We start from the raw sequence: 22,890 nt of genomic DNA, 5'->3' as shown, positions 1-22,890 counted from the left end.
GGAAATTAAATATACTCGTAATTAACAAAATCTCACTCTCACAATTAATTTCAAGTGGAGTTTACTTTAATACAATTTTAATTTAAGGTTTAGTTGTAAAGATATATGATAACGAAAATGAGGAACATGCAGAAAATGATGGTCTCCCTCGACATTTTTGCTGAGGAAAAATCGTCTCCAAATAACGAGATCTAATTTTATATTTTCGGTGTGACATTTTATGTCAGACACCCTGTATATATTTCTTTCGTTTCTACACGAATATCCTGCGATAAGCGTCAAGATGGATTTAAGGATGTGACGTATAAGATTGGGAATAATTTTTGGGGCAGATTTTTCTCTTCATGCGGTCATTGTGATAATTTATTTTGTATGTCTTCGAAATAATCACGAGTCACATTTAATTATATGACGAGTACATCACAACGAGTATTCGTTTCAGTAATTATCGTCATTTGGTCCCTTTTCCCGGTATAGCTGAGGGGCATAATTGTCCGTGTGAGGGAGTTTCCTCAGCCTGTCTACGAAATCGCAGTGGAACAGCGGCTAAGAACAAGATTTTTAATAGATTTATCCGAGTGATTTATTAAAAGGTCCACGTACGATTTATCACAAAAGAAAAATTTGTGTTTTCTGATTAAAAACGGTCCCCGTGAAAATTTTTGTGTTAAATATTTAACACATTCATGCGTTAATTTAACATATTGCTGTTGTGTTAATTAAACTTATATGTTAAATTATTAAAACAACTGAAAAAAGATATAAAAATAACACAATGTGTATCTATTTTTAATTTTACACAATAAATATATTCTGCTTTATTAGTGACAAGATTTATCTGTTAAAATTGACAGAAAAATTGTTGATTCTCTATTTTATAATATAAGTGGGAATAATAAGATCTAAAATTAACATATTTTGAGTTAATTTTTACATTGAAAAACTATGTTAATTTTACACAAAATTTATTTTAAATTATTTAAAACTTTGCATTGATTTTGTGTTAATAAAATATTAACACAATATTTGTGTCTCCATTTAACATATCCATATAATGTTAACACAAAAATTTCTGTGGACCGTTTGGGATACTATGTGATATCTCTTAAATTTAACACAAATTTTTAAACTGTAACAAAATTAATCGCGCGTCAGCATAGACAATTTCTTTTTTTCTAAAGCTTACATGTTCGTCGGCGCTTCCGTGTATCAGCATCCTCAGTTTCTTGAGTTCACCGCTGCTGAAACGACCGTCTTCTAAGATCTCCGAACTCGGAAATTCCGATCGTTTGCCATTAGTCCAGCCACGACTGTATTGAAAGGTTTGGCAAAGCACCATGTTTACGATCAACAGCGGGACCAGAAAAACGAACATGCGATTGACGGTCATCTGAAACGAGGCAAATCCGCCAAATCGGCGATGAGGAGGAACAGCGTGTTTTGCCTCTCGCAGATATAATGGAGGAAATAAGAAGGAAGAGATGAAAAGACGCAAGGAGGGCGATCGATATATCGGCGGAACGCTTTTCCTTTTCCTTCAAACATATTCGCCGTATATTAGTACGCTAAATAATTGCGCAAGGACGAGCGATTCCGGAACTTATTGGCAGCTCTCGAAGACACGCGACTAATGACTTTCAAATGTTAATTATCGGCGATAACTCGCAATGAGTGACGCGCTCGAATAATTCGACGGGTTTTATTAAAACTTTTTAGCGAACTTTGCGAACCTTCTTTTCGTCAATTTCGAGCTTTCTCTGAGATTGGAACTTTATACAGGCTCCATTATTATCGGAGACAAGCGTGCGAGCGGTAGGTACCTTGATTGACCGCGATAATTACAATCCTTCTAATATATGTATATATCTGAAGAAGAAAATATTCTTTCCTGCAACGTGTTAACGTCACGACGAGCTTTCGGAGTAATCTCATGCAATCGTAATCGAATTTCTGCCCGCAAGAACGGACGAAGGAAGAGGAAGTGACTTGACTCACGTTTTCAGCGTAGAAGGCGAAGGAGAAAAACAATAGGCCTATAACTAAGTCACGATAGACTTGCCGAGGCAACGATCCGTTCAAAGCCGTGCGATTTAAAATTGCGCGATCGTGAGTTTATTGCTCGCTTTTTTCTTAAGATATTATTTATTTTATTACGGAATGCTAATCGATCGACGATGACGTAAGCCTTACGGCGAAACGATATGCTTCATCGCGACTGTTTCCTTTCTTGTTTACACACCGAAAAAATTGTTTTCTTAAAATGCACATACTTTATAAGTCCACTTAAATTAAGAATATATTCTTAATTTCTTTTTGCAACTTCAGTTCCGCAATAAATAAATATAATGAATTAATAAAATAAAATCATTTAAATTATTTAAATTTATAATAAATTTATAAGTTTATCAATATTAAAATAATAATATAAGCAAAAATGTGTATTTAATTATATGTGTAATAAAAAACAAATGTCCACTTGTAAGACTGTTTTTTGTTATCACAATTAATAATTTCAAATACACAGATAAAAACATCCCATTAAGTATATATTCTTGGCATGTTAAGAATATGCAATTTGTCTAATAAAAAATATCTCTTTAGAGAATTTTCCTCTTAAATTAAGAGGGTCCTTTTAGCGTCTACTTTAATGGAAGATTATGAAGATAAGTGGCATACTTAATATGCGAATACAATTTTTTCAATGCTTTTTCAAATTCATTCAAAAATTGTTCAACAAGATGTATATATTTTTTATATCTCTTCACTTTTATACAGATACATGAACATTGAAATATTTGACAACGTAACGCGATGTCGAATTTATCTCGGCTAATAAACTGTATAAAATTCTTGCAAGTCTGTCTTTTTTTTAAACCTCGAGTTATAGTATAAAAAAATTGTTATAGTGTAAAAAGAAAAAAAAGATGATGCGTTTATTGCATCGACGCGTGTATACCGGAGTGAGAGACGTTTTGGAAAATTTTCAGGGCTCACGTTCGGCTTTGTTCCGCGTGCTAATTTTAAGAGGAACCATTAACGCTACGAGCGCGTCCCTGGTCATTAAGATAAGCGTAAGTGCTACTAAGTGTCCGAGAGGATAAGAAACGTGAACCGGGGTCTCCGTTGCATATAGAGATGAAGCATCCGAGTCACTATGCGGGAAACACGCCAGTAAACATCGCGCGTTTACCAATAATATTAAACGATGTTTAATTTGTAAGCAAAACAAGAGAGACAGAGAGAAGATAGATTTCTGAGAACGAACTTGGAAAATTGCACGATGCGAGATGACACATGCTTATCGACTAATTATTTTCCACATATATTATTTTCTGCAAATATATACATATGCCCACATATGTATTTCTCTTACAATCAGAAAATAGAACTTGTCATTAGACAAGAAAATTAAATTACTCGCCGAATATCGCTTATTATGCTGATATGCATCTATCAGTTTTTCAACTTATTAGTTATTTATGAGCCAGCGATGACAGCGTTCGACTAAAGACAGACATTTTGCTTGTTAGAAATTAATTGATGAAACAAGATTGATTACAGGCGGCCGCAAAATAATTATTTTCTAGTACCCGGACTATTTTTGTCGCGTGACGTTAGGGCATGCGGGGGAAGAACCGGAATTGAAAAATGCCAAAGAAACAATTGATTTCGCCGCGTTGAAGTTGTATCGCGTGGATTTTCCATTTCACGCTGACGGGCAATTTGTCGTACGTTTCGTAATCCATTAGCTCCACAACTGGACTGTTCCGTTTCTCTCTCCCACCTTTTCCCGTAAGTCTATCTGCCCATTATGTATCATTTTCTCTTATTGATACTTCTATTATCCGTATACGATTACTTGAGTCTTCCCACGATATGCGAATCTATAATTTGCGATAGCGACGACTAGATTCTTTCGTTTAAAAAGAATGTTTGCGAAGCAAATTGTCTTCATTTAGAAAGTAACGTGACTAATGAGCAATGCTAGGGTATCTTTCCTTTTTTTAAAAATCAAGAAAATGATTAATTATTGTATAAATAATATTATTAGCAATGTCTATAAAAATATTCGAAGAATAAAATATATACAATGTTGTAAAAATCAGAATTCCTTAATAAAATTTCATTCCTCTATTAATAATCTTAAGCATGTGTTACTTTGATAGAATTTCTAGACTAGAAAGAAAAGATTACACATGCAATAAAAAAGAAAAATTATTCTGATCTCTATGTAATAATTGACTTCAAGAGAAATTATAAAATTATAGAATCCAGATTAGATTAATTCAATGTGTAATATCGTGAGAAAATTTTAAACGCCGCACCATCTCTGTTACAACTTCGAATTTCTATTATATTTTCACGTTCTTATACTCATGTATCATCATCCATTGCAATCAGTTGCTGATGTATCAGTCGTCGATAAAAGCGAAAGATTCTCAACGTAAATACGGTATACCGTCGCGGACAGATCAGACATTTAAAATACATTCACATAAAATCGATACTTACGAATAAAAACTTTTGAGATATAAAAAAAAGAACTTCTTGTTTGCAATAAAAAGCTTCCGAAAGCTTACATATAAAAAATTTTCATCGAAGCTTAATTCTAATTAATAATTCTTGATTTAACTATGATACAATTAAGAGCGAGAAGCGATATTAAGTGCGCGCACCTTAAAATTTTCTTGGTTGTTGCTGAAACTCTATGTTCTCGTCCTGAAGAAAGTCCTGCTAAAACTGTACTCAGGTCTGATCACGGAGGAGCTTTTATATACGCTCCAGAAGAAAAGCTGACCTCTTGAAGTTGACAATCAATATTGACATGCAGATGACCATATTCTTAGCACGAGCAGTGCACAATAAGACCAATCATTATCGGTAATTAATATTAGTTGCTATTATACGAAAATTGGCTTATCAAACCAGAATAAATAACTATTTATAGGGAATTAAGTAATTACGGATACGTAACGATGTACAAGATGTTATTCTGCATAGATTTGCATAAACCTGACAATTAGAGAGATGTGTTGAAAAAGATGAAATATTTTATAGTATTTATATACAAAATGGTTTTATTTTTATAAGCTAAAAGAGTTTTATGTATATTTATTTTTTTGAAACGATATCGATTGAGACTCTCTGCTTTACATCTTTTAACAGTATAATATCTTTCAATCAAAAAATTTTAAAACAATAATTATAAATATCAATTTGTCAATTGTAAAATCAATATTAAATATTGCAAAGTTAGAATTTTAATTAATGTATAAATAAATTATCATATATTTTGCGTTGATAAATCATTGATAATACAGTAAGAAAAATATAGAAATTACTCAAGCTATGTGATTTTAATTATTATTTCGCCTACCCGAAAAATTTCATAATTATTATACTATTTTATATATACAACATATGTATAATAAATATATTTAATATATAGAGTGTTTTTAAAACTATGTCAAAGATTTTAAGTTGTATTCTAGGAGTAAAAATAAGAAAAAAAAGTTCCTATAAACATGGCTCCAAAAATGCTTTCCCTCCGAGTTATATATATAGCCTCTTAAAGATGGGTACAAAAAATTGAAAAGTGTATCGTATCTTTCAGAGACTTTCTCAGAGTTACAATACATTTTTGCCCACAACTTTAGGGAGCGAAAGCATTTTCGGGTTATGTTTATAGGAACTTTTTCTCTTATTTTAACCTCTAGAATAGGTTCTTAAAATCTCTGACGTAATTTTAGAAACCCCCTGTACATAATTATTATTATATACTAATATACATCGAAAGAGAGAGAAAGCGAGAGGAAGGGAGGAAGACAGAGCGAGAGAGAGAAGAGACTTCATTTGTACCCTTCGTTCATTAACGTAGTTCAAAGGTTGGACCGCTACGCGGCAGCGCGCGGCAGCGATTCATCTCCCCGCTATTGTAGCGTTGAACGCACGCGCGTTAGACAGCTGCGTCTTTTTGCGGACACTCTCTGTCTGCACGCTTGTCACCTCAGTTTTATCAACGCGCGTTTCGACCGACATGCGTTTCCGCGAGTGAGCAACGTAGCAGGCAGATTGTGCTGCGAGGTCGGTCATCATCATCATCCTCATCATCCTCATCATCATCATCATCATCATCAACATCATCATCATCATCATCATCATCATCGTCGTCGTCATCCTCGTGATCGTCAATGCTGGTAGTCCGTGTCGCGTCATCGCCGCCGTCGTCGTCGTCGTCGTCGTCGTCGTCGTCGTCGTTGTCGTCGTTGTCGTCGTCGTCGCCGTCGTGGTGGTGGTTGTCAGTAATCGTCGCTCGTCGTGCGAGCTCGTCGCTCAAATTTCCGGAGTAGTGTGGCTCTCCGGAAAAAACGTGACATGTCGATGTCGCGAGTGTCTCGATCGCGACGGGCGCAGTGACGACGATTCCGTCAGCATACACACACCGATGACGTCAGCGGTATCGCGATATGATGGAGTCCATCAGAAAATGGTTTTACAGGCCTAAGGTGAGTAACGTCATGCGTTTTGCTCCGAATTCTATACCGTCTGCTCCGTTTTCTTACCCTGTCTTCCCTGGTTCTGGGTTCTCTTCCCTGACCCCTGATCATCTACTCCATCTCGTTCTGTCTGTCGTGTTCTCTTTATCTCGCTCACTCTTCTCTTTGTCTCTTTGTCTCTCCTTCTCTCTCCCTCTCTGGCCTGTACGTTTTCGTCACGTTTCAATATCTCCTCCGGGTCTTTGCATACTTGAATTCATCTTTTGAACTCGTCCGCTCTTCCCGAAAATATTCACCTTCCTTAAATTTGCATCGCGTATTCTCGGGAGTATCTTTCATAGACTCAGTATTGAATAGAGAGAGAGTATATCTATTTTCTCTTTCCCTCTCTCTCGCTCCACCGTGTGCTGATCGAACGCGTGCACTCGTTCCTTTTCTCCTCCTCTCGTGGACTTCCCGAGCGCTGTTGCCACCTGTTTCGTGAAAATTTCGCACGACACGACGTACGTATCGTATCGTATCGTATATGTACACCTGTGTGAATGCGCGCGTGCACCACGGCATCATCACGTATGTACGTACTTGCATATGTACGTACCTGCACCCGCGGAATTCGTGCGGAATTACGAGAACGTTTCGCCAGACACCTTGGAAAATGCCCGGAAAATATCGCGACGATTTTCGGTGAAAGTCGTCAGATGGTTCTTGTCATTTCACCCGGAAACGTCAAATTTTTCGGGAGAACTCCCGATTCGAAGGTGCTCGGCACCATATGTCGAATTGATAATCAAATCGCGGCTCTCTCGAGTCGAAATCAGATTCCGAGACGATAAGACTGTAGGTGATATCGAAATCCACGAAGCGTCTGGTGCCTAACTTTCTTTCCGACTCTCGCACGCCATACATTTCAATGAAATTAACATCGTACCGCGGGAAACTGCTGTAATAAAATATTCCGCGTCGGAGAACGCGACACTCTCGCTTATTTTCATTAATCTCTTCCATCTCTCGTGTACGATATCGTTCATCGGAATTACACGCAGGTGGGGAACGAGAAGCTTTAGCCTACGGGAAGTGTGTTATGATCACGGCGCTTCTTTATTAATGCACTTATAATGTTATAAGTTAATTAACTGTTAATTAGACGGTTAGACGATAGAAAGAAATCGGAGAATGCGAAAAATCGCTCTTCTACTAGATAACGAAATGATTCACTCAAGTACTCGAATGATTAGCGTATTACATATATGTCTATTATAATAGATAATCGTGTATGTATATCGTATATCATGATGTCATATACCGCAAGCGTGGACAAACAAATTTTCAATGGCGGATTTGTTTGACGAATGTGAAGAGGGCAGATAATAATAGCATATAAAATTGTTTTACTTTAAGAAAGAAAATCACCTTATTGAGATGAGATATAAAGTATCTTTTTATCATGGTAAATATCGTGTACCTTTTCACTCGCTCAACAGAGCGTGTTAATTTATCCTCGACAATTAGCATAACGCACTCCTCATACATGTGCGATTTATTTTCGCGTACTATCATAGAATCGAATCTGCAAACGCGATTTAGCGCTTAAACGTATTCAAGGATCGATGAGATACAAAGAATCGAGTCGTCGCACGCGAAACGAAATAATCGCGCGATGCAGGGATAAAATCTTTTACGAAAAGTTTCTACGGAACGCAAACCGGTGCGAGATTCGTCAGAAATCAGGTATCAGGGCTGTCAATGACCGCGACACGTTCCTATTAATAGTCGGAGAAAGCGAGCGTTTGATAAAGCGTTTTATTTGGACAAGATTGAATGAATCATCAGACTCAATCGATTACGCACTAAACTATCCAAACATCAATTCCCGATAAAGACGTCGACAAAGATATCGGTTATCCATAGATCACACTCTCATTTGATAGAAAGAAAGAAAGTCGCGTGATATATACATATATGATATATATATATATGTGTCGAAAATCTCTATAAGGTAGAAATTGGCGAAAGCCGAAATTTAGTAAAATTCGAAATTTCGGAGTATTAACGCTGTAACTAATGATGACTGGCGAAAATTTGATACATGACGCGAATATAAGAGGAATACCGAGAAAAAAAGGATAAGTCGAGATCTGACTACCAAAGTGAGCAGAGGCGCAAAAAGAGATCGACAGACAAGAAACTGCTCTGTGAAGATTTATCGAGTGAAGATTTATTAAGAGACTTGTTGAGCGAGCGGTCGATTTATAAAGATTTATTTTACATTATTTTTTATGTGAGAGGCGCGATATATTTTCTTATCCAAATAAATTTTATTTATTTTTTTTATTACTATTAAATTTTTGGCAAACATTTATTTAAACAAAGTTTACATATGTATATGTTTACACAGAGCGTATCTAAAGAAGTGTAAAGGAGATGATTCTTTGTCAAAAATTAAGGAAAGATTTATTAATATTTTTTAAAGAACTTAGTTTTTACTTTCCTCTTTAGAAACTCCTCAGAAAGGGACATAAGAGTACATGTTAATATAAGAAACCCCCCTTAATTTTCGATAAAGAATAATCTAAAATTTCTCGCACTTATTTAGATGCACTCTGCACATGTATGTATATGCATCTGCTGATTCACGTGCGAGAGAAAAATCGAAGGGAAAGGGACGCGGACCGACATAAAGACGAAATGGGGTGACAAGGGATGGAACGAGCGAGAAAGAGGGTCAACGATATTCGGGATGAGTCACGGCGGCGCCCCGACTCATTTTCCCTCGCGTCCGATGACACGTGAATATAGTTGCCTGTGCGAAACTCACGCATCCGCCTTTCTGATTGATCGATGCATCTCGGAAGCGCGATCGAGACGCGCCTCGATACTCTGGGGCGGTCTATGGAATTTTTCGCATTTTTCGTTTTTCCGCGCTTTTCGAAGCTTCAAACTTTCTAGTAAAATTGTCATGGCGAACAGTCGAGCTGCTCGATAGCGAAACCGCGATATTTCTCGCTGGACAAGCTGGTGCGAGCGAGCTCGAAAGAGCGGTTTATCCGAAATTGCGTGCGTTTTATATACGACAGCGGATGACAGCAATTGCGAAATAGGCCGCAGTTAATTCGCTAAAGCGCGGCTCCTAGAAGCGCCATTCTAGAGACGCGCGGTGCGAATCGTCTTCAATTTTAATCTCGAAATTCAATGGAACGATGCATTCGAGAGAGGTTCTTTCGAGCTGAGAGCGTTATTATCTCAAGGTGAAAAAATTGATTCAATGGAGATATGATAATAGTTCGCTTATTAGGTCGATTAAATGTAGAGCATAAGGAAAGATCTGTAAATCGAGTGTCAAACGATCAAGTAGTATCGTCTCCGGACATATATTTAATGTTTATTACGTGTAATTTAAACCACTTTAAAAACGGAGAAAATGAATTTATACCTTTTTGTTTAAATAAGCGATCACGTTAAACTCAGCGTAATATTATTCGTAATGTAATATCCGAGTAAGTTGCTCGTATTTCCGCGACTACTTTGTACATTATTTTGCGTACGTTTTACAATTTTTCTTTTTCTCTCACTCCCTTTCTCTCTCTCTCTTTATAAACAAAATATTATTTGCACAAATTGAACGCAGAATTGACTGATATCGTTTAATGTTGCTAATGATTTTTCGACGATATCGCAAATCTTTACATTGCGGTGTTCTATTATTATATTCTGCATCTCGATAAAATCTTATTCATACGACATCAAAGATAAAAAATATAGATACCTATCCGTAAATATGTAAATATCTACATTACATTTTTATATTTATAATATTAAATATTATAACAGATGTATAATATTTAAATATTAATATTATATTAATATTATTATAATTTTATAATTTTACGTTTTAATTGCAAGCTCTCTTCGCGAATATCCCGTCGTATACATATATGCTTTTTCACCGCAATAATATTAATTTAAAGGTGCGCGCTGTAATAGGAGATGAGCTTCTACGGAATTATCAGAGCACAGATTGCCTGATTACATTACTTTTTACATTTTATATAAACAAATAATAAGCTCTCGCGGGACGGCGATAATTATGGAAGCTTTATACCTCGCGCATCAACTTTTCTCATTTTCATCGTTCAAAAAAAACCAATTTGCAATTACGTAAAATTCAAGAGATTTATTTTCGTGATTATTTTTATCTCCCTCCCCCCAAAAAACGGGAAACAAACAGATTACTGTTTCACGTCTTCCTCAAATACAAAAAATTCTATGTCAGAAATCGATATAATATTTTTATTTTGCTCTGATATTTTTCTCGCTTCTTTAGCGAGGCTAGAGGGATTCATTAAAAATAAATATCTAATTGAGAAATAATTTGATATCCATAATCAAAGGAAATTCGTGTCTTGTGCGCAATTAATCAGATTCGATAAAAAAATTTGTTTTCAACTACCATCCGCGTCTTCCTCGTTTGTTGAAATTTAAATGTATATTATTTTGCGTTGATATATTTCGAAATAGTCATTAAGTGATTCACGAAGCGAGAAGAACGACAGAGCAGAGACATATAAGAGTTTCCTTTTCCTTTTACTTTACTATGAAGAGGCCACGGCGCGTAACATTATATGTTCTAGTTAAATATATACGATTCCGATACGAAAGGTTAACCGATTTATTTGTCACGCTGCATACGCAAGCGTTTTCAGGGTACAATGTGATTCAATAAATAAATAAATAACAAGTACATCTGTACGCAAATCTATATCGGTTATATCTATTGTGTATATATATATATGTGTGTGTGTGTGTGTGTGTGTGCGGATTCGCGTGCATTAAAAAGCACTGTCTGCATACATTATTAAACATGCATACGATGAGTCGACACTAATGACGCGCGATATAAAATGGGAAAACGTAAACATCTTTGGCGAATCTCTTTCGCCCTCCTTCGAACAAGATTACTTATTCAACTTCGCGGAAAGAATTTCCCGGCTTAATCAAAAATTTAATTAATAATAGAGAGTGATATATTTATCTGCGTCGTAAGAGGGTCTCTCTCGTGTTATCATAAATATATATATTTTCCATAAGATAAGACCTTATCTGTATCGATAAGACAAGAATACGTCCATGTTTGAACTTTGCACAATCAATGATCCATAAAGTAAATGATTTGCAATTGCGAATTATCTTTCCCTTAAATATATTTTCTCGGATGAATTATTTCGCTTCACGTGTGCCGGGGCTTCGCGTTGCTCTCTTTACATAAACTACTACTTACGTAATCCCTCCTCTCTCTATCTCTCTCTTTTTCTCTATTCAGCGTAGTTAATTTTTTAATTAATACAAATTGAAATGTTGACAATCGCATCTTTCAAATCGGATTCCGTAATCGGATTTTGAAGCACTAGATTTTCTCGGAACGAGCAATTTTTTAGTTGGTTCGTCACTTTGTTAAAAATGCAGGCAATTGATACGATGAATGCGATTCAGAGCTTACACAGTCGTCGTGATTATGACCTATATATCGGTTGTTTATTGCAGATCCATCTTGAAATACCGCGCTACAATACTGGATTACATAACAATGTTTTAAAATAATTCGTACGGCTTTTACGCTTCAACGGACCTTACGTCGGCGATGTCGACGTCACTATTTCCGTATTACGTATAAAGGTCGATGGGAAAAGTTTTAATCGCAAACGATTAAATCGACCGAACCCTTTACCCTATATGTCGCTCGACGTCATATATCGATAGTACGGACCTATCCAAGGGGAATAATACGGCAGCTCTCGTCGTCGCACCCTTTAATTGTGACGTGAGTGAGTCCGACCCCCTTTCATTATGACGTAAAAGCGACCAGTTTCATTGTTCAGATACGGTCGCTCGTTATCGTTAGTTTATAAATACCGTAACTTTCATCCCTCGCACGCGAGAACGTAGGTGGAAGATCACGGATAAAAAAAAATACGATTTAATCTCGCGGGTTAATCCTCCCTTACAAAACGCTAAAAATCCTCTTTGTGCAAAAATATGTTCCAACTCGGTAATCCTTTCTCTTGCCGTTACAGAGGGACGACACGAGTCTGCTGGCTCAATTCTTTTACGCTGACGAGTCGCTGAACGCGGTCGCCTGCGAACTGGACTCCTTCGACGGTCGACAGGAACCGGAGAGATGCACAACGCTGGTGAATCAATTGCGACACTGTCAAGACAAGGTGCTGACCATCTGTAATCAGATCATGGACGATCTGATACCCGAGAGCCGCGCGAATCGAGACTTCAGGGTCAAGTTCCCCGATGATGTGATGCAGGAGAATCTGGCCGGGCAGCTCTGGTTCGGCGCGGAATGCTTAGCTGCCGGCTCGTCGATCATGAACCGGGAGGCCGAGAGCTCGGCCATGAGGCCGTTGGCGAAAGCTCTCACCAAGTCCTTGGAGATTGTCAGGAATTTACTGAGAGAGCACGCGCTCAAGGGCCACATGAACTTGAAGGTATTATGGATTCGCGAGATAAAATATATTTCGGTTCTTCTTGTGGAAAGAAGATAACACTTCAACAAAAAATGACTTTTCTTTTGAACACCAGAACGAGACGTTTCTTGTAGCTTTTTGGACGCTGAAATGCGAATTGCTTTATCATAATTTTGAGAAATTTTTAATTAAAGTTGCTAAAAGGACTATTTTTACAAACTTCGTCGTATTATAGTTATAATATATTACGTACTAGAAAAGTTTTATTGTAATCAAAATAAAGTATGTTGTTAGGACTTTCAACCCTCAGAGGGAATTTTTGGTGTCGGTTATTGTTAATAAGATATTCATGGTTAAATATATGAGCTGTGTTGCGAAAGTTAGCTGTGACTTAATAATTAGATCAGTGACGTTTTACTAAATAGCTTTTAATTATGTTTATTTAAACTTGAGAAGTTTAGGTCATTGAATACGAATTCAATGTCAAAATTGTCAAATTCAAATTAACTCAACATAGAGAATGTTAAAATTTTAAATAGTTTTTTTTTTTTTTTAATAAATCTGTTATATTGAGTCCATTTTAAATTTAAAAAATTAAAAATTTCTTTTGAGAGTTTAAAGTTCTAACAATATACTTTATTTTGAGTGCAATAAACCTTCTCTAGCACGTTACATATTGTAGCTATAATACTATAACAAAGTATGCGAGAATGCCCTGTTTTGTAACTTTTAAAAATTTCTCACAATTGTGACGTGATAGAATAATTTGGAAACCAGATTCGTATTCAGCACCAAAAACTATTAGAAACGAGTTTCGTTCTGATTAAGTTTTTCAACAGTATAATTATGCAGATAATTGTGCGAACAATTAATAACATCTTTCTCTTTTTTAGACACAAAATCCGCTCGAGCCATCCTTGGAGAAGCTCATCGAGTCGCTGAAGATCTTCGATCGGCTTTTTGCCGACTTTGAGCTGTGTTACGTCGGCGCGATGGTACCGGTGAAATCGACGAAGGAGTACGAGCAGCAGGAACTTGTGTGCGTGCTATTCTCAGAGACTTTGCAGAGAGCGCTTGAGCGTGGATTATTGGACCAAGCGGATGTGGACAACTATGAGCCGGCTTTGATGTTTACTATTCCGCGATTGGCTATTGTCTCGGGACTCTTGGCGCCGCCCGGAGGACCGTTGTGCCTCAATTCGTCCGATACTATAAGCGAGATGTTTAGACCGTTCAGAGTAAGAGACTCGAAAATTATTTCTATGATTGTAATCTGACAATTAAGAGTCAGCAGTGTTATCGTTTTCTATCAAAGTAAAATAAGCAATTATCTTTATAAGTTTTTGACGTGACACTAATGTATTCATTTATGTATTTCTTTAAGGTATCTCTTAATCAAGGCATCTATAGTTAGTTTACATTTTTCATCGCTCTGATTAAATATCGCAAATTTAGAATCTTGAGGAGTAAAGTGAGCGCAATTAGAGAAGAAAGAATTAATTCTTCTCCTTCGTTCTTTAACATTATTAATTTATGTACATTTATTTTGTATATTTTTTAAAATATTTTCTTATTTTTTATTTAGTAAGATATTGTGTTACGTATTCAATTACGTATTATAAAACTTGGAAATGGAAACATTTCACGTCAAGATTCTAAATGCGCTACTTGTAATCAGGGCGATAAAAAATTTAAACTAATTATGGATGGATGTCTCGATTAAAAGGCATCCTAAAGAAAAACCATATAAATGAATATAATAATGTCACATATTAAATGGCGCGTTAAAAGATAATTGGTTACTTTATTTTGATAACCCCGAGTCACATTTATTTTCAAATTGAAATACTGACGATATTGTTCTAAATTTTATCTTGACAAAGATATATGATTTATTTTCAGACTCTTCTTCTCAAGATAAGAGAACTATTATGGACGTTAAATAATCGCGAATTGTACATGTTGGAGAAACTGTTATGCTCAAACGAGGAGCCATCCAGCTCGATTACGCAGTCGACGAAATCAGCGTGTCAGGACATACCCGACTTGGAAGAATATGTCCACAATTTTTATACTGGTTATCCGAATTGCAAAGAGTTCATCATTGACTTTTACACCGTGACGAAGAATACGGGCAATAATATGGACGAAGTAGCGAGTGATGCGGTTCAATCGTTAAACGAAGACAGTTCGAGAGTCGATCAGTCGCCGAACGGGAAGCGGAAGGAGGATAGGGACGAAAGTAGGAAACAGAGGAACGACGAGGAAACTCGGCGCGAAGACTTAAACATATCCTCGGACGGGTGTGATAATAAGATAATGTGTGATAGCGACGAAAAGACGCGGAGGCAAAGTGACGGAGAAAGTGTCGGTGAACGAGTGCAATACGGACGCGAGTTCTCTGACGCGTTGCGGGACACAGGACGGTTTCCTCGTGACTGTGATTCGGTTTCTAATGGCGAAAATAACAACGAGAGTTGCGACATCGTGAGACTGGACGTAGCCGGAAGCAGCACCTCCGCGAATAATAATAACATCGAGGACGCGCGGCACGAGGGAAACTTTATCACTCCCGACGTAACTCACATGCTCGAGGGTTGCTCCGACAACATCGAGATACCGCAGACGCAGTATTTGCTTAATCAGGTAACTCGGGAGAGCCTCGTGGACGGCGAGGCAGCGCACATACCTGACAACTCTCTACCGGATCTAGATTCTAAGAGACTCATCTCGGAGGCGAATAAAACTCTCTCGAATCTTCTGCTGGACTCGAGCGAGTGTCAAAACGAGATCTCGGAGCAAACGGACTCGGGCATATGCACGGTGATCTCGTCCGAGAACACGAGCCTGTACGACAAGAGTCCGGAGGAGAAGAAGACCTTCGCCAACGAGATCCAGAGAGAGGGATGCGGCGCCTCGGATGAAGAGGACACGCAGGAGAACACCAGTTATTCCTGCTTCCAATATGAACTCGCCGAAGAGGAAGAATCCCGTCATTTCCGCGAACTCGTGCGTTTGCAGCACGAAGAAGCGCGAGTAAAACAACGCTGGATCATCATTCGATCGAGGTGTCCGGCTTGCATTCCAACGGACGTGGCGAATCCGACGGGAAGAACATTCCACGAATATCGTCGAACTTCGACGGCACCAACGAGGAATTCATCGGCGTGGCGTACGGCAACGGCCAATTAACTCTCTGCGACTCCAATCAGTCCACCTTCCAGATAAACTATTCCGAGAATTGGGAAAATCTCAATTTGAATATCGACGCGTCGAGTTCGACGAAAGAATTCTGGGGGGATCTGAAGTGCGAGAACTGCCCGTCGACATCACGGAGCATCGACAAGATCGGCGAAAAGATCGAGAAGTACGCGCAGGACAAGGCGAAGAAAATGCGGGACGAGAGGCAGCGACGGCGACATCATCAGCACAGATTGTCGGAGCGGAACGGGCAGAGGACCCATCATCACGGTCGAAGAGACGCGGAGAAGAGACACCTGCAGATCGTGCGATCGGCCACCAGCACCGAGAGCTCCAGATCGAACTCCACGGATCGGGGCCTGAATCCGCGGCTGACCGGCCTCGGCGTCAGCCTGCATCTCGGTCAAAGCACCAGGCAGATGCCGAACTTCGGCAGTCACAGTCCGCACATGAGCCCGAGGCTTCATCACTTCGAGTCGCGCAGCACCCCGAACTCCAACGGGCAACGCTGCTGCAACCTCGGAGCGCACTGCGCGAACAGAAACTCGTCGCCGCAGAGCAGAAAGCTGTTGGATCACAGAAGATCCAAGTCCGAGCAGATCGCGAGGATGAAGAGGCGAGACTGTGGAGAAAAGGGAGAAGCACGAGCGGGACAAGTACGCGCGCACGGAATCCACTAAGAGGAAACGAGGGAACGGAAGTTCCGGTAATATCATGCTGAACGATGGACTGGGCCCAAGGACGGACAAGAGCGGCCTGGTGGAGACGACCGCTGCCACCGCGGGTACGATTCGCCACGCGAGAGACAACAACTCGCAGAGACCCGCGCGAGCGATGAGGCTGGTTAACGCGTCGACGGTATCCGGCGTAAGGAACTCGGATCAATCTCTGAGTTACAAGCCCAACGTAGCGTCGAGCTCCAGCTGTTCGAGCTGCTGCGACTCGAGTTCGGAGACCAGCGAGTTTCACAGCGACTGCCAAGACGACGAGGAGATCGCACTGGCGATGCAGGCCGCCGAGATCGCAAATAGAAATCAAATCAGAGCCAAGTTTCGGTAAGAGCGCACATTGTTGCTTCGTTCGTGCGGTCGTTATATAATATATATAAATTGTTACGTACATTACATATTCTATCGTCATTATAGTTATTAAATATTATTAGGCGACAAGAATTTAATTTAATTAGATTTAGATAATTATAAATCAATGAGCAGAGGGTAAAAATGTTAAAAATGTTTAAAAATGTTGAGAAATGTAATAAAGGTAAATAAGAGTGGATCAAGGCGCAAGCAAAAATTGATTAATCAATTGGAGACACTGCTTTATTATAAAATTCACGAATTTTTGAAATAATTTTATTAGCCTTTTTATATTTAAAAATATTCATGTTGTGTTATATATATTATACAATATATAAATATGTTACAGCAATAGTAATAATGTATATTATATTTTCCGTTTCGAAAATATTCAGTCTATATGCAATGATGAAAATCGAAGGAAAGAGAAAGATAAACAGCAAGATATAAAATAATACAAAAATAACGAAATATACGAAAATATTGAAAATAATTAATTTACTTTGAACAACATATTTAATACTTGATCTGCACTTTCCTTCTTCTTTCTTGTATTTACGAATATTCTTTTAATATTTTCTTGTTTTTTGGTATTTCTTATTTTATATCCCCTGCTGTCCATCCTTGTTCTTTTCTTCGATTCCTTTCTTATAAAATTACATAAATATTTTCAAAACAATAAATAAAATATACACCATTACCACTACTATAACATACTGCTGTAATATATTAATAAATATAATATATTAATATAATATATATTAGTGTAATACATATTACTACTATTATTATATTTTGTTTGCAGATCCTCGGAAGATCTGGTCCATCGTCTCTTCGTTTGCATAGCAGGCGTGGCGGATCAATTGCAAACAAACTTTGCGTCGGATTTACGGAACATTTTGAAGTGCGTCTTTCTCATGAACAGTAGTCAAATAATAGAGGATACCGAAGGATCGAAAGACGAAAGTTCAGCTTCCACGAATCAATCGACGATCGTACCAAGCGACACAACGGAAACAGGAAGTCTTCACGAACGGCAAGAATCATTGCCCGAATACGAAGACGTGGAGGAAACCGCATTGACACACGACCGAAGTACGGATATATTTATTTCTTCATTAATGTGACTTCGCTTGAGATGGATCTGTTCGACGTTAATATCCATTAAACATTTTTCAAAATTTTAAAATTAAATCTGGCATTTAAGTGGAAATCTAAACACGTGACATCGTTTTTATTTGACTTCCGAGCAAAATTTGACATTTTTTCCTCGCGCGGACGGATCTGTCAAGCTTCTTCGCTTAAGATGGAACTGTTCGACGTTAATATCCATTAAACATTTTTCAAAATTTAAAAATTGAATCTGTCATTTAAGTGGAAATCTAAACACGTCACATCATTTTTATTTGACTTGAGAACAAAATTCGATATTTCTTTCTCGCGTGGATGAATCCGTCAAGTTTCTCTCACCCCCGAAAAATCAAATATTTCTAATTTGACACATTTCGTTTCTCCAGCTTCTCCCGTGACCGAGAGAGGAGAGGAATGCGTCGAGAGAGCGCCCGCTTGGGTTCCGGACAACGACGCGCCAAGATGTATGGCCTGCCAGGCGGGATTCACGGTCGTCCGACGTAGGCACCATTGCCGAAACTGCGGCAAAGTGTTTTGCGGTCGTTGCAGCAGCAACAACGTCCCACTGCCTCGTTACGGGCACACGAAACCCGTAAGAGTATGCAACAGGTGTTTCCTGTACCAAGTGACGCCCTTTACTACGGTCTCGCAAGTCACGTCCACCAGTTGAATGTTTCTGGAGTGGCTTGTAAATCCGATTATATTTTCTATTCGAATTCCCCGTGTGTTACCGTGTATTCCCTTTCGATGTGTGCAACGTATTCGCGCAAAATTCGCAACCATTTCTCAACCGTGTAATTAAAGTCATTATTCTTATATAATAGAAACCGATAATTCTCTCAAAAGGAGTTCTCTTTACAATTAGCAGAGCGGGGCAAATCGGGTGTAATTATGTGATATACTCGCACAGTGTTTAAACGAGAACTTTAGTCCAATAAATTAGCTGCTGTTTCATTAGTCGAAACAGTCGTTCTTCGATTCGGAATTGTCAAACTATTCGGGTATTTGCATCTTTTCTTCTCTCTTATCTTTCTCCATATAAGTGATATATACATATATATAAAATCGAAAAATCTGGTGGCATTTGATTTGTCCAATTCTTCATGTTTAATAGTTTGTAAAAAGAGAAACCGTAGAGAAACACGTTTATCGTATAATAACAAAAGGAGAAATTGGAGGGAAATCGCTTGTCATCAGATCGCTTTACCGCGTTGTTTATACACTTACGTGCACTTAAGCTGTAAAATTAGATATACCAGCGCTAATCGCTCATATTTTTACACATTGTGATTAGATATTCTTCTCAAGAAAGTGTTACGATTCGTGACAACTGCGACAACGCAATTTAACTTTGGATAGATAATAAGATTCCCTGTAAATTGTTCAAATTTATTTAAGAAAAGAGGTTCTGTCTCTCTTCTCACGAGGGACTTAATAAGTAATAAGATAAGATTGTATAGAGAACTAATTATCACGAAGAGCGTCTTTATATTACCATTTTTATTATTCTTAATATATTATTTTATTTCAGGTGTAATAATTATTTTATTAGCGTTACTATATTATTGTTCTTATTATTTAGCTCTCGGAAGAGTTATATAAAATGAAAAATAATTATTAATTTCTTAAGTTATAGTTTTGGCGAATCTTACGATAAACTAACAGTTTTTATTTCTGTTCAAAGTGTGATAGAACTTGTGTTTTCTAAAACAAAATATACGACTAATACGAATGATGTTTAAGAGTTATCGATATGTTTATAATAATCGCATTGCAAATAATATCCTTGGTACGTGGCACACAAAACCCATATAGTATTTCTATATTTCAATAATTATCATTCAGATTTATTAATCCGTGTCGATCGCACACTTATATTTAAAAGAATAAAAACTTGAGTAAAGTGTTATTAATTACAACAGAATTTCAAGTCAATATAAATATATATATATATATATATACATACATATATATAAAAATAAGCGTTACACATCACTGTTATCCTCGAGACATGAAGATTCTTTTAATTTGAGATATTTAGATTTCTCGTTATATGTAGAAATCGAGAAACTTTATTCCATGCTTGTGTGTTTTTTAAGAAAATTCTTGACAGTCGATAGATGATTTTTCACGGAAGACAAAAAGCTTAAGAAGCATCAAATCCTGTGGAATGTATATACTTGTGTGAAGTATAAGTGTGAGTACATGTGTGGAAAACATATAACTCGAATAATGATAATGTTAAGGAAAAGAGTGTGGGTGAAAGTTCTTTTCTTTTCTTTTTTTTTTTTGATGTCTGACGGGTCGTGTTGCGATAGAATTTCTAAACATCTACTGCCCGCTGAAGTATATTTCGAAATATATATACATAGGTGCATAGCATGCACACATACACACACGATAAACTCCTGTGCCAAATTTACTATGACAATACGTTCCCTTCTACAATTCACACACTTTGGTTCCTATCAAAATATTTGGACAAGAATATTTCCGATTATGAATATAAAAGCATCGCATTGTGTTAAAAGTATCCGGAAATTGTATAATGAGAGAGAGAGAGAATAAATTCAAAACGAACACTCGACAGAATAGTGTGTGCGCGTTTTAATTAATAAAAAGACTGGCTGAATGTACAGATATCGTTGCTTGCTCATTATTACTTCGAGATATTCGTTGTAAATACCGGACAGATTTCGTTTCTAATTTCTGTTTCCGATATATCTTTCTTTCTATTATATAGCGAGAAAGAGATCATCTCTCTCTCTCTCTCTCGCTCAATTTCCCCAATGTCTTGTCAAATCTTCGCAATAAATTTCAATTTGACATTTAATCAATGTTTAAAAATCCATAGAAATCTGAAATGAAATCTGAATAATTGACAACAATGGTGCGACCGTCAATATAAAAAAATCAACCTATCACGATCATATACAATTAAATAAATAAATATATAAATTGAGTCGATTCGCTGTGGTTAGCTTTATCGAAGGAATGGCGTTAATTGAAACCGACGTGTATCGATTAATTCGACATTTAGATATAATTATCGATTTTCATTACGAGAACGTAATAATGTGTCCCCTTAAACGACGAATAATGATATATCATTCGAGGCGACATCAGATTTGGAAGTCGTTGTATATTATAATCGCACGTGTGCATTGTAAAATATATAGATAGAACTTTCCGAAGAAAAAAAATAATTATTATAGTGTCCATGGAACGCGGCGAGAGTGCTCGTAAGACGTGTAAAATTAGCTAGAGAGAGATCAATTTATTTCCTTATATATATGTGTAAGGAATATCACATCGAGAGAGAGAGAGAGAGAGAGAGAGAGAGAGAGAGAGAGAGAATATACCTTTAAGATTACGAACGCGCTTAAAGACGGAGACGTTATTTTTTACACGTAATCTCGATGCCTTGCTAGAATATCGTGCTTTCGATTTTGGACGCGAGGAAAAGAGTTTCGGAGACCATTATTATAGGGAGTATATCTTATCCCTCTCCTCGTACACTTGTGCGAATCATTTTGGTGATCAGGATTTCCCCCTGTGCCTAATACATATGTCACAAGCTAGCCTGTGAAGATAAATTGTACCGAAGCAAAAAAAAGAGGGAACGAAAAAGAGGAAGAAAAGGAAAGAACGCGTAAAAGAAAAAATTCAAGACGATATAAGCTATAGAATGGATCAAGTATCACGATATTGTGAATAAGTTCGATACGATATTAGAGCAGTTTCGAACGTCGAGCGTATAAAAAGTGAATAATAATAATAATCATATTTATATATCTTTCTTGCGAAATCTAAATATATTGGAGAATCAAATATCATGACATATATTTTAGATCGGCTACTCAATATTGACCATTCGACGTTGAGAAAGTGATTTGTCTGTGCTCTTTCCAATATGGCGATGTTGATCCACTCGATACATCAAGGGAGGGTTTTACGATCTGCCAATTAAATAAGAAATTATTCCGATATTATATGAGGTGTTAGAATGTGTACTTCGGAATATTATTTTTGTATATTATTTGCCTAAGTGTATGCGCGTAGAGATGTATCCTCGACACATTTGTTGTGGGATATCGCATTTCGAGTGAGATCGGTAACAGCACGTAATCCCCTGCGGAATGAAACGATGACGTTGAAACGTTAACTGACATGAACGATGTAGTATTTGACGCCGAATTAACTTGTGATCGAGGAGCTAATGATGCGTGACGTTGTGTCAATGATTTCAAATTAATGAGGAACGCAACGGGACTTGCGAATAAATCGTTAGAATATATGTGTATGCGTGTGTATGTGTGCATGTGTAGATTTGCGCGAGTGTGTTCGTGTGTTTTGTTGCGAGAATACAAGTTATTCGCAATATTGGATCGCGAGACGATGTGTCTCATCAATACTTGAATGCACTGTGGTTTCGGTAATGGACGTATTAAAATACGAATGTAAATAAAGTTTGTTATTCAAGGTGTTTAAATTGCGTGATTATTGTAACGC

General features: G+C 37.4%; 2 protein-coding genes across 2 annotated transcripts; one reads left to right on the top strand and one right to left on the bottom strand.

Annotated features, from left to right (window-relative positions):
- Nucleotides 1-345: 345 nt before the first annotated feature.
- Crz (corazonin) lies at nt 346-4,741 on the bottom strand. Its single transcript, XM_029317820.2, has 3 exons — nt 4,677-4,741; nt 1,187-1,390; nt 346-546 (listed from the first exon to the last, which is right to left on the bottom strand). The coding sequence occupies exons 2-3, from the start codon at nt 1,388-1,390 to the stop codon at nt 439-441; spliced, it is 312 nt and encodes a 103-aa protein (XP_029173653.2). The 5' UTR covers nt 4,677-4,741; the 3' UTR covers nt 346-438.
- Nucleotides 4,742-5,955: 1,214 nt separating this feature from the next.
- LOC114942404 (lateral signaling target protein 2 homolog) lies at nt 5,956-22,864 on the top strand. The gene is given in 9 exon segments (XM_029317750.2): nt 5,956-6,506; nt 12,566-12,988; nt 13,861-14,205; nt 14,870-15,925; nt 15,927-15,998; nt 16,000-16,791; nt 16,793-17,223; nt 18,053-18,342; nt 18,765-22,864. Coding segments are annotated over 9 exon segments (3,732 nt in total). The 5' UTR covers nt 5,956-6,467; the 3' UTR covers nt 19,049-22,864.
- The last annotated feature ends 26 nt before the right edge of the window (nt 22,865-22,890 follow it).

Source organism: Nylanderia fulva, unplaced genomic scaffold (genome assembly GCF_048542155.1).
Source record: "Nylanderia fulva isolate GAGA-0341 unplaced genomic scaffold, ASM4854215v1 Scaffold8, whole genome shotgun sequence".
In the NCBI taxonomy this organism is placed as follows: Eukaryota; Metazoa; Arthropoda; class Insecta; order Hymenoptera; family Formicidae; genus Nylanderia; species Nylanderia fulva.
Note: the sequence above shows the minus strand (reverse complement) of the source record. Positions and strands in the feature narration are given on the sequence as shown.